Source organism: Zootoca vivipara, chromosome 8 (genome assembly GCF_963506605.1).
Source record: "Zootoca vivipara chromosome 8, rZooViv1.1, whole genome shotgun sequence".
NCBI lineage: Eukaryota > Metazoa > Chordata > Lepidosauria > Squamata > Lacertidae > Zootoca > Zootoca vivipara.
In genome coordinates, this window is record NC_083283.1 from 66,152,532 (window position 1) to 66,165,432 (window position 12,901).

The following is a 12,901-nucleotide window of genomic DNA, read 5'->3' on the forward strand; positions in this document are numbered from 1 at the left end:
CCAGCATAAAGTTACACCAGATCTAAACCCTGCTTGAAAGCAGGACTACTGTTCCATACTCTCCAACATTTCTCCGCTGAAAATAGGGACACCCTATTTAATAATAATAATAATAATAATAATAATAATAATAATAATAATAATAATATGCCCTTAGCTCAGGCAGCTTCAGCTGAGCTGTCTAAGCTCTGGCTCACCCAGAATAAGCAAGTTTACAGTGGCATGTCAGGAAGTTAAGGACCCGGAATCACATAACAAAACCAAATATTTTGAACAGCTCACTTTATTTAGATTGTTGCTTTGGGTTTCGTTTTTCCTTCTTCAACACTTTGAGATTCTTCCCTTTTGCTTTTTAGATATGTCTCTTATTTTTATTTTTTGAAGTGGGTCTGCTCCCTCCTTATCCCCCTCTCCCAATTTCCTCCGTTGAAAGCCCCATGTTGTACATTAAAGTGAGTCTGCCTACATAAGCAGAAAGAGGTCCATCTTAGCTATTTTTTAGGAGATGAAAACCAGGAAATATTAGCTGAACAGAAAGTAGAATATATTATTTTGTTTCGGCACTTCTAACACCCTGGGCTTGCAACAAATGCAAAGGGCATGCATGAGATCATTTAAGCACCTGTTAAGGTGAACCATATCTGCCCCAAAATAGGATGCCCCGGGTTATTTTGTGTATTATGATGAAAATGAACGGGTGATCAGCTCTGAATTGAATCGGCATGCTTGTGGTAGAAACTCCCACCCCAGTGGCAGCTGCTGCCTCCGTACCTTCTTCATTCACCTCAACATAAGTTTTGTGAATGGCCTTGGACACAAACAGGTTTTTGCTTCCTGACATGCCAGATAAATCAGCCTTTCCTCGTGTAAACACATCTGTCATCCCTAAATCTATTAAAAGTTCGTTGAGCTCATAAGTTTCTTCCAGCTTGAACTTCGGCATGTAAATGTCCATTTTTGCCTTTTGCATGATTTCCGAACTTGTCCATTCTTGAAATTTTGCATAGGTGAGTTCCTTTTCAACCTGTCAAGTAAAAAAATAATAATAAATGCCAATTAAATATCCCCCCCCAAAGACCTGGGGATAAAGAGAAAGACAAATGTTCATTTAGTAAAGCGTAGGCAAAGAATATTTCCAAAAGCTCCAATATTGTTTAACCCCCCCCCAATAAAAGTTTTGGAAAAACATTAAATTTGTCTGTGAAATTGGTGGTTTCTTTCAAAAATAAATAAACAAATCTGTGGAAATGTTTTAACAAATGAGGAGAGGAGAATCGTTAAGTTCAGTGGCATGTACAAAGCACACTGTAATGTTGATTGTCTCTGCTTTAGAGTCTTTAACTTCTGTTTTAAAAGACACCATGGGAACATTCTGGGTCGTTGAAAAGTGTACCAATCCTATGTACATTTCCCAGGGCATAAAGCCCCATGGAGAACAAGGGGATTCTATGAAATTGCACTATAAACATAGCAGTCCAAACCTCCTTTGTGTCAAGGGTGTGGTGTCCCCCTGCCCAGCCTATCAGACAGAAGTTGCAAAGTAATTGAGAATATGGTTGTTAATAAGTCCCCTTGTTGCAGCCACATCCAAAAATGATAAAGGTAAAAGGGTAAAGGGATCCCTGGATGGTTAAGTCCAGTCTAAGTCAACTACAGGATGCGGCACTCATCTCGCTTTCAGGCCGAGGGAGCCGGCGTTTGTCCACAGACAGCTTTCCAGGTCATGTGGCCAGCATGACTAAGACAGTTCTGGCGCAACAGAACACTGTGATGGAAGCCAGAGCGCGCGGAAATGCTGTTTACCTTCCCGCTGCAGCACTGGTATGCTTTCAAACTCCTAGGTTGGCAGGAGCTGAGACAAAGCAATGGGAGCTCACCCCGTCGTGTGGATTCGAACATCTGACCTTATAATCCGCAAGCCCAAGAGGCTTGGTGGTTTAGACCAGGCATGTCCAACAGGTAGATTGCAATCTACTGGTAGATCACAGGGTGTTCCTGGTAGATCATGGTTGATCTCTGGCCCCTCAGTGATCTCCTTACAAAAAAGGGGTGGGGAACCCAACTTTGGCTTCCTAAAAAAAAGCTCAACAACTTTGGCTTATTAAAAAAAGCTCAAGCTCCACAACATTTGCTTTTTACAAAAAGCTCAAGCTCCACAACTTTGGGGAGATCACTGGCAGTCCTTTTTATGACAATGAGTAGATCACTGCCAGTTTTTTTATACTGTGAGTAGATCGCAGACTATTGGGAGTTGGACGTCCCTGGTTTAGACCACAGCACCACCTGTGTCCCTGGGCACATCCAAAGATACACTAGTATTAACAGACATTGACAATGCAGGCCTACTGGATTGCCCTGCTCTATGTCTGTTAAAATTACAAAATAAAACAGAATTGGCAACAGGACGAAAGCTACAGTTCACAGATCTCTATATTTCTCCAAGATTTCATCAGTTGACTAATCAGTTGAACCGTTTATTCTCATTGATCAGGGTTTTTTTTTTAAAAGCAATGTATGTATGTATGTATGTATGTACAAAGTTTTGAAAGTTCGCTTCAGTTCCTTGATCAGTTTCAGAAATCAAAGCAAATTACCTGGTGTGCACCTCCTTTCTTGTCTGGCAGTAGAATGAACATACTCATCTCATTCTTATCATAGGGAAGCTCAAGTACTTTCAGTGCTGGATTTTGTATATAGGCCACATTGAATTCACCTTCCTTATACATCATTGGCACATTTTTGCTCTGGTTCTGTAGTGAATAAAGCAGGTAGTTAAGCATAAAATGTGTGTGTGTGTGTGTGTGTGTGTGTGTAAAAGAGGTGGCTATAAACCATATGAAATACTGAGTAGAGTAAGGTAGTTGCAATGATTTCCAGTGTTCTATCTTTTTTTAGTTTAGCACCTTTGAACATCGGACCATTCTGGCGTAAAACACAAATGTATTCTGTATCCCCAATGTACAATGCTCTAGTCTAGTCAGAGCTGGCCCACCAATGAGGCAGAATGATGATGATGATTATTATTTATTGAATTTACATATTGCCCTATGCCCAGAGGTCTCAGGGCAGTTCACATAAAAAAGATCACAGTATATAAAATAAAAATAAAAGCAATAATACACCCCCCAAAAAAGCCACATTTTAAAAGGGCATAGGATTTCAATCAGATCAACCCAAAGGCCTGGTTAAAAAGGAACATTTTCCCTGGCGCCTAAAGGTGTATATTGAAGGCACCAGGCGAACTTCCCTGGGGAGAGCATTCCACAGACGGGGAGCCACTGCAGAGAAGGCCTGTTCTTGTGTTGCCACCCTCTTGACCTCTCGAGGGGGAGGCACATGAAGGAAGGCCTCAGAAGATGATCTCAGGGTCCGGGTAGGTTCATATGGGAAGAGGCAGACCTTGAGGTATTGCAGTCCTGAGCCGTTTAATGAAGGGTGAAGCGTCTTGTCTGTCTCACTGCCACTGCTGCCTTGTGGCATGCTCCTCCTTCCCACTGAGATCAGCGAAAAGTGGGAGCATTCCAAGTCTGGCAAGAGAGGGGAGCATTCTGGTGTGCGGCGGAGGTGGAAAGGGCATGGGGGCCATAGCTGCCAAGTATCCCGTATCCGCCAGGAAAACCCATTTTTTCTTACCGTTTCCCGGCGGTCTCCCGTTTAGGTTAAAATCCCGGTATTGTCCCTTAAATCAGCTTCGGCCCGGCAGCCATTTTTCTGGTGCCGCTTTGCCCTTCTATGGGCACCAGAAAATGGCGGCGCTGGCGCCGGAAGTCGCTTCCGCGCATGACCGGAAGTTGCGTGACGCGACTTCCGGTTGCGTTTTGCCCTTCTATGGGCATCAGAAAATGGCGGCGCCGGCGCCGGAGGTCGCTTTTACGTGTTTCCGGTCATGCGCGGAAGCAACTTCCGGCGCTGGCACCGCCATTTTCTGGTGCCCATAGAAGGGTGAAGCGCCACCGGAAGTTGCGTCACGCAACTTCCGGTCATGCGCACGCTGCCGATCCCGGATCTTTACGTCCCGAACTTGGCAGGTATGATGGGGGCAGTGGCAGAGGGAGGCAAAATCCCATTTCACCTCAGGTGGGAAGTTGGGACGGACCTCCAGTTATTACTTTTGGACAGATAGCTGGCCATAATAAATGGCATTCCCATCTCCACTAACTTCTAGGCATATCGTACCTCATTAATCCAGAAAGGTGCTTCCTTGGTGAGTTTCTTATCAAATTGGGACTTCCAGTTTCCTTTAAAATATATAGCATTCGCTAAGACCAAAACAGTTGTTGCGTCAATAGATCCACTGGCCATCAGGTCCTTGATTTTACCTTTTTAAAAGACAGATTCAAGGCAAAATATTTAATAGTCAAAATGACAATGCAATTCTACCATGTTAGTGCGTAACATCTAAAACATGAAGCTTATCCACCATGTGCAAACACCATTAAAGGGTTCATTACTTTTTTAAAAATATTTTTTATTAAAGATTTCTTGAATTACAAAGGTGTGTCCAGTGTCACTCATATTTTAACATGTATCATTTTTGCAAATCAGTTTCATTTGTTAAGACACTAAGAAGAAAGAGGGAAAACGAGGTAGATAGGGGTAGATAGGGGATGGGAGGGTGGATGGGGGTGAGAGTAGGTGTACATTTTAGAATTCTGTGGGCTGCTCAGTTCTTATGGGAAACAAATCTTTCAATGCCATTCAGTTTCACAATCTTCCATTACTTTCCCACCATTTTAGCATTTAGCTTGTGATTTATTTATTTAAAAGAAAGACTGCACGAACATTTGTATGCATTTTTTGCATGGGATTTTGCCTCATACACTTTTTTGCAAGCAGTTTTCTTCATTAGAATGCATTCTTCTATGTCATTTTCACTAACGTGCATTTTTTCCCCCACCTCTCCTCAATATATATGCTTTTTCATATGCATTTTTTTGGGATGGAAAACTGCAATGCAAAAATTGTAGATGAGTGGATTTCAAGTGCTAGATGCATTTGGGTCCACATATTGGTATCAGAAGTGTGAATTAGGTAAGTTCACATTAAAATGTAAAGTGAACAAATTTCTCCCATATCCCTTTCCTTAGCTGATCCATTTCCAAATAAGTGAGACATAACTTCTGTTCCTTTACCATTTGTTTGCTTTTCAACCCAAGTGTTAATCTGATTTCTAGCTTCCTCTGGTTTTTTCTCAAAGTCCACTTTTTGCAACTCAGCATGGTACATCTCCTTTGTGCAATGTAAGAATTGCTGTATAGAATAATAAAAAACAAACAAACCATTAATTTAATTGTTATTATTTAAACAATTTCATTGAATTTATATGCCATACCTTCCTCCAAATCAGCCCAGGACAGCAGAAGCTATGGCTGTCATATATATGTAATAAATGGGAATTTATTGTTTGGTATGACATATTAATTTCCCCATGTTGCTCTCCTACTACTGCAGTGGTACCTCGGGATTACAAACACTTCAGGTTACAGGCTCTGCTAACCCGGAAGCAGTACCCCAGGTTAAGAACTTTGCCCCAGGATGAGAACGGAAATCGTGCGGCGGCAGCGGGAGCCCCATTAGCTATAGTGGTACCTCAGGTTAAGAACGATTTCAGGTTAAAAACAGACCTCCAGAACGAATGAAGTTCATAACCAGAGATACCAATGTAATTGTTTAGTGCCTGCTGTTGAAGAGAATTAGAAAGCTTCATTAAAAAGAAATATAGAATAATACTGTGGGATTTACGGAGCCATTTCCCTAGTCAGAAGCAGAAGATGTTTCATTTGCTTTTTCCAGAATGTTCCTCTGTACACTGAGCATCACTGCCAGTACCTGCCAGTGTGAAGGTGAGACACATGGAGCTCACTGTGGTGAAGCCATGGGTCCAATCTGCTGTTTCTGCTGCACTTGAACTCTCCGGACCTTCCCCTCCCTCTCAGGAACCAGCAATGGTGTTCAGTGTTCAGAAGGCAGGTGAGCAATGCTCTCCTACCTGAGCCACCCCATCAAACGCTACTGTGCTCTTCCTGACTTATGTCAGTCTTCATTTTCTTTCATGATACTTCCCCCTCTTATGTCAAATGTCAGACAAAGATGGAGTTGAACTCATTTGTTGATTTAATATATTTGTGCCCAAAGGGGAGAAACTTGCTGAGCATGGGCTTAACAAGTTTCATTTGTACAATATAGCTTCCCATGCTTCTCCTTTGCCCGCTGTGTTTTCCCCACAGTGCTTCAGATCTGCTTTGGAAACTTGGGGTAACCCCCAGAGCAGATCTGACGTGCAGAAGGGAGGAGGGACACTTCTGTTGCACAAGTGTGAATCATTCTACACATGCACTGACTTTGTTGGATACAAATTATAGATCAATAACAACAAATATTTTTATTCTTATTTAAATGCTGTCCATCGGACTGGGTTGCCCTAGCCACTCTGGGTGGTTCCCAACAGAATATTAAAAACAAAACAAAACCTAAAACATTAAAGACCAAACTTCAGAGGCCCCACAACCGCTCCCATGTACCATTTAAAACATTCTCCACTGTCAAGTAAAGAGATACTAAATAGGCATCAGTAAAAGGAAGCAGAAGCATTGCTATCAATTTCATGTGGTCTCTGCTGCTCATCCACCACATAGGGAGGAGCGTAGAAAGTGTTCTTCCTTACCTGTAGAAATGTGTATTTCTCTTCTCCATAAAGCCTATTGGCAATGCTCACTTCGAAATTTTTGTCATGATGGTTGATAGCTGCTAAGAGTGCTTTGAATTGGATGTGTGGTCCTCCTGGTCTGTCACACTGTGTATCCTTTAAATAGCAAAGACTGTTTAACAGTACATCAACATTCTCGTAAATATGGCTCCCAACACCCTCCAAACCATTATATGGACCAATCCCAAATCCAGAGCCAAACTGTGCAGATAATGGAGAGATTTGGGGCTCTTCTGAGTGGAAGCAGGTGCTCCCCTCCAAGGCATCCTGAACCAAACTTCTGAAACTCCAGGACTGCCTTGGAGCAGGCTTTGAAAGTGTGTATATTGCTGTTGGGGAATAATGGGGAATAACTGCTTTCCTTCAGTAGGGGTCAGCAGGGCAGGGCTGTACACCCCAGAGCTCCAGTCTCCCAAATCGCTGCCTGCTAACCAGAAGGCAGGAGGGGGAGGGGGGAGACTATCGGGTGCACAGCACCCACCTCCTCGCTTCCTTCCCTTCCCCCCTCTAACACTCGGTATAGTGGTACCTTGGGTTACAAACACCTCGGGTTACAGACTCTGCTAACCCGGAAGTAGTACCTCAGGTTAAGAACTTTACCTCAAGATAAGAACAGAAATCGCGTGGTGGCAGCGGGAGGCCCCATTAGCTAAAGTGGTACCTCCGGTTAAGAATTGTTTCAGGTTAATAACAGATCTCCGGAACGAATTAAGTTCGTAACCAGAGGTACCACTGTATATAGTAGCAATCTGGTCAACGGGAGGTCAGATCAGCATGTGGCTGACCACGACTGCTTTTCATATCTGACTTCGGTTATCCAAACAGTAGCCTTTTCAACCACGTTATAATCTCTGTATTCTTAGTGACTACATTACCCCAGGTTGACTTCCAAGAAAGCTGAGCCTCACAGCTGCAGAGGTGGCAACTTGAATAAAATATTGGGGGAGGGAGGTAAGCCCCAGCCCACATAATCACATGCTGCGGCACATGCACACCATTTCCCCATAAACTTTGGGTACCCCTGGCCCCTCAAATATTTTATTGGGGGGCTGAAGTCCCCTCGGCCCCTAGGAGTTGGCTGCTATGGCTGCAGCTGTTCATGATTTCAGATTATCTCACATTTTGAAAGGATCGCCAGCTAGATCCATATTATCCCCTCCCCCCCAAAAAACAACCTAGTGAAACAGAAATTATATGCCAGTACTTTTTCAGCCAAGCCTGGAGAGCTTCCAGATCCAGTGACCTCATTGAAGTGAAGGACCTGCAACACAAAATGTGGAATGAGAAACCACAGATCTACTCCAAATAACTTTGCCATCTTCTTTTCATCCTCCTCCAGTACAATGGAAACACTTCATTTGAGCAGGGGGCTTATTGGAATTTAGGGCACATGTCCCTGAGCTGTGATAATACCTCCTGCTTAGCTGCATGGAGAAATGTGTGTGTTTGTGTAGAAATCTCTGGCTTTTGTGTGGCTGGAATGTTGTCCAAAGTACAGAGGATAGAGTCATATCTATTACCCTGCCTACTTTTCCCTCTGGCCACACCCAGCACTGGCATGCAACCCTTCAGAAAGTTTCCCACAAGGGAATGGTGCACTTGGACGGAAAACCATTTCCCACAACTGCCAACGGGTATCATATAACTAATAGTTGGTCTTTCACCCCACCTCAGATTTTTTTTGGGGGGGGTGGGGAGAGGCTCTTTCTCAGAGTCAAAACAAACATTTCCTTTTTATCATAAAGGAACCTAATGAATGCCATCAAGGAAGGGTGTCCGGCAATGGATGATTCCACACGGTTCAGGAGAATCGGATGATCATCTTTCCTCTAACTTCTTTAAATGGGTCTCTTTCGACTGGGACTCAGTCAGCTACCACCTATTGTATTATCTGGCCTTTGAGACAGTAGGCATTTGCATAATATGACACTTGGCAGACACACAACGGTGTGTGTGTGTGTGTGTGTGTGTGTGTGTGTGTGTGTGTGGTGTTTCTTACCTTCTCCATCTGCTTAGCGGTGTCTCCCCTGGCTCCAAGAGAGACCATGCCCAAAGCGGCTGCGATGCTCATGGGAGAGAAGAAGATGTTCCCCGAAGTGCCGTCAATCTTCTTGTGTAAATCAAGGGCAAATTTGTTGATTGCATCCACAAGGGTAGTCATGGTGTTGATTATGATACCTGGGACAAATTTCATCAGGTTAATTCTTCTGGTGGACTCCTTTGTCTATAGTCCTTTTTTGATTTTGTTTTTAATAGGATGAATATCTCCACAGAAAGGTATTCACTGTGCCTTCAATACCGCGTTACTTCAATTTTATTTAAAACGCCTACACCCCACCTTTCTAAAAAGCTCAAGATAGAGATTACAATCTTGGTGTCAGTGTAGCTTCTAAATACTGACTTGAAATGTTCCTTGAAAAAAGTTTTGCCCTTAACAATAGGCTTCTTTATAAGGCAGGCTCTGGAGGGGAGGTTTGTGTGTGGTGTAGAGGCTGTTGTTATGGTCACGATGGCTGAAGAGCAGGGTGAGATAGAATAATTCTCTGTATATAGTTTTATTTTACTTCATTAGACCAGTAGTTCGATAAATTAGATTAGCTGTAGTGTTTAACTTAACAACAAATGCTCTTAAGAAGGACCCAAATGGGTGAGGTGTTTATTCCCACACAGGAGTTTAGCAAGAGAAGAGCTAAACTGTGAAGAAGGATCTAGAAGATTTTCTGGGTGACACTGCTGACTGGAGGAGGAACCCCAAATGACTGGCAAACTGCGCTGACAAGATAGAGAATACAATCAAGGTACTAAAGCATCTCATTACTTAAAACAGAGCTGCAAAAACTAGAAAGCTGAAACATAACAGTAAAAAAAGAAAGAAAAGAAAATCAACCAAGTTTCACTGAAATCACTAATAAGTAAAAGCCTTCAAACAAAAGTTCTAGTTAACGTTTTTTTAACCATGTATTGAACATTTATTTAAGTCCTACCCCCATCCAGTGCATTCTCTGTTGGTTATTAAGACTTAATAGATGAGCTCTATATTACATCTTCCAAATATTTGTTTTGGGTGAACTCTGAAATACTGTGTTAGGTTGCTGTGCTTATTGAAGTTGTCTCCATATGTTGGAAATGTGGCTAGCTTCTCCTCATGCGAGCAAAGCTGTGAACACTTTCAGCATTTATCTGGCTGCTCTCCTCTTTGATGTTAATAATTGGCAAGTTGCTCTGATAGCCTGTCAATTTCCTAATGTCATGAACTAATGTTTGCAAAAGCTATTTCCAAGGAACAAAGCCCAATTCAGCTGTTCTCTGCAGGTAGCAGCTTCGTGTGGCGCTGTCCCTGTCTCCTGGGTGTCCACACAACACACTTTATGTATCAGCAATGTCTATGCTTGCATAGCTGTGAATAAGCTGGATTTGTGGTTGTGTGAAGGCAGCTGCTCTACTGATGCTGTCATCTATGCCAATACATGACTGTTTGGGGACAGAACTATGAGTGATAGGTTGCATTAGCAAACCTAGCTAAGTACAGTAATTGCTCCCTCTTTCAGATTAGCCTGATGAAGCATTCTCTGCAACCTGAAACCTAACACATATAACCACTGATAACAAAGGGAAAGCAATTGTTTGCCTCCTGCTCAGCAGCTCCAACAGTGCGTTGTGAAACAGTTGGTATGACTAATTGCTTTGTGACCACACCTGAGGTCTTATAATGATGAGGGCTATCAGTTTTAAATTATGTCCTTATTAGGCAACCCAATCAAACACAGTGCTTGCAAACTTAATTGGAAATGATCTTCTCTTGGTTTGAGCTGGCCTTGCTTAGAACTAAGAGACATAACTCTAAACAAGGTTATTTTGAAAGAGGTGATAAGAGATGAGTCTTACCCTGCCATTGCATATGCACAGACAACAGCAGTATCTCCCCCTTTCGGCATTCAGTATCACCTAAAGTTTGCCATGCAGATTATCTACAATCACCAACATTCGCACTAACCTATAGGAAATAATATGAGTCTTATGACTGGAACTGTTGACAGTTCAACACTTGACCGACATGGAAAGTCCTGCTAAAACGGTAGGGGGACGACGACTTTGTTTTGGCAGCAACTTGCATTGAAATCCCAACTTCAAGGCTTCAGACTCAAATTTGGGACATCAAAGCACTTGATGCCATTTTGACATCTGGTGAGTGACAGGTGAGCAGGTCCCTTCACCTGCCAAATTTGACTCACAAGCTAAGCTCTTAAAAGGAGCTGGCCTGTCAAGTCAAAAGGGTTCCCCACCCCTGCTTAACAAGTGAAGACAATTTGGGACTTGAGCATACATGTAGCACAGCCATCAGCTCATTGAATAGGCTAAGGGGCAGACCTGCTCCTACGCTCCATTGTACTCGGTGCCTGTTTGCTAGCCAGCTTAGGAATCGGATTCTGTTGAGTCTGCTAATTGACAATCTGAGGCTAGAAAGGACTAATCACAACCCCTTAAATCTCATCACAACAGGCTGGCAGGCTCAATTTTTCACCACAAAAACAGAGTTCAGATAGGTTTCCTGGAGCTTAGGGGCAAGTGAATGTGATCCCCTCACTCACTGCCATATCACCCCACCTCATCCCCATCCCAGGGAACACAGTGTCACTGCCACAAACAAGACATTGCTGCCGTTCTACCCTCAACCCCAGTCCAATCCTATACATATATCCACTGAATTCAGCGACTCCCCCAAGTAAGTCTAAGCTCTAAGGCTGCAACCAACCTTAATTAGACTTACCTGAGAACTCGGTAAGAGTTTGTTCTGAACAGAAATGCATAGGATTGCACTGAAATGCCTGTTTGCCAGAAGAGAGAGCCTTTTTGTAAGGAGCAATGAGTAGTTAGCTTGCTGGGGGGGGGGGTTAAATATGTTGCCCCCTTCCCCCATACAAATAAACAAATAGATGAGCCTATGTATAAAGTATCTGTGCCAAAGTGATGTCCACCTTTTGTGGGGGTGGGGGTGCTGTGTTGATAACTTTTAAAATTGACTTATAAAGTATGTATGAAGAGGTAACCAGAATAAGTGCTCTTAAAATACATTTCTTGAATCTGGGTTCCTCTCCATGGAAACCTAGCATTGTACCACCACCACCCAAGCCTGTGTCCCTTAGATGTAAATATGGATGCCCTAAGATTGAACACCCTTCCTCAGTTAGCAGAAGAGAAAAGTCTGTACGAAGCTTACCTTTTCCTCTGCGGAAATGATTCCAATGTTCTACGGCTGATGCAGCTGGTGCACCTTCTTACAAGGCACCAGTATTTAAAGCTGGACATCTGCATAAATCAGATAATTGCTTTTGTTACACCAAGGTGCAATTTGGAAAGTTCCCGGAGAATGAGTTCGTGGTGCCGGAAATTGCAAATGAATCTGCAATAGGAAGATTGTCTAGAGGAGGAGACTGGGGAATCCTGGATCTACTGGTGTTGCAATTTGGGAACAGAGGTGGGGCAGGAGCTCCTGCACCTTCAATAGAATTTCAGAAGGTGAAGCTTGTCACGTAAGGGTCATTTGAGAAACATTTCTGAAACAAAACAGAAAACCCTTCCTCAGTTAATAATCTACTTGTGTTGCAATTTGGGTTTATATTTCAGCTTACTTGGCACATCAATTGCAGAAGAAGTTGAAACAGACCAGAAGGTTCAGGAAAATAGGAAGGTTTGGAAAATAAGATTGAGAAGGCATTCTGCCAGGTCAATTCCCTCATCCATTATCAAATCATGGGTGGTGTTCGTCTTCTTATTAGTCATTGACCTGGCTTTGCACAGCACTACCTTAAGGTCACGTGGGACACCCTTGTTGATACCTGTATCCCCCTGGCCAAGAACATACACAGAGGCAGGGGTAGTCTTCAGATAGTGACTAAACCTGACTCCTCAGTAAAAACATAATCTGATCCTGGTGTAACTCTTCCTCCTGCCCGTGATCACTGAGATTGAGTATCCCATTGTATCTGCCCTAGTGGTACCTGTCCCAGCCATTATATTGGCTAGGGTCCACTCCCAAGGCAGCCCCGACCCTCTTTTTTTAAAAAACAAACTTAACTTATACAAAAGTAATGAAAAAATGTATATATAACAATTTTTAAATGATTTTTAAACAATCTCCAACCCCATTAAATCATTCAAACCGGGAGGTGGCAGGGAGGAGGTTTGCTGATCTCA

General features: G+C 43.0%; 1 protein-coding gene across 1 annotated transcript; it reads right to left on the bottom strand.

The window, feature by feature from the left end:
- Nucleotides 1–202: 202 nt before the first annotated feature.
- LOC118089975 (leukocyte elastase inhibitor) lies at nucleotides 203–12,037 on the bottom strand. Its single transcript, XM_035125205.2, has 8 exons — nucleotides 11,925–12,037; nucleotides 8,706–8,884; nucleotides 7,911–7,967; nucleotides 6,665–6,802; nucleotides 5,133–5,250; nucleotides 4,177–4,319; nucleotides 2,595–2,750; nucleotides 203–1,024 (listed from the first exon to the last, which is right to left on the bottom strand). The coding sequence occupies exons 2-8, from the start codon at nucleotides 8,865–8,867 to the stop codon at nucleotides 626–628; spliced, it is 1,173 nt and encodes a 390-aa protein (XP_034981096.2). The 5' UTR covers nucleotides 8,868–8,884; nucleotides 11,925–12,037; the 3' UTR covers nucleotides 203–625.
- Between the last annotated feature and the right edge of the window lie 864 nt (nucleotides 12,038–12,901).

What these genes read in the sequence shown, in the direction of transcription:
- LOC118089975 (XM_035125205.2), bottom strand. Translation starts at nt 8,867, where the DNA reads ATGACTACCCTTGTGGATGCAATCAACAAATTTGCCCTTGATTTACAC. An exon ending in CTCCAGGCTTGGCTGAAAAA is followed by an intron (nt 6,803 to 7,910) that starts GTACTGGCATAT and finishes TGCTATTTAAAG; the next exon opens with GATACACAGTGTGACAGACC. An exon ending in AGAAATACACATTTCTACAG is followed by an intron (nt 5,251 to 6,664) that starts GTAAGGAAGAAC and finishes TATTCTATACAG; the next exon opens with CAATTCTTACATTGCACAAA.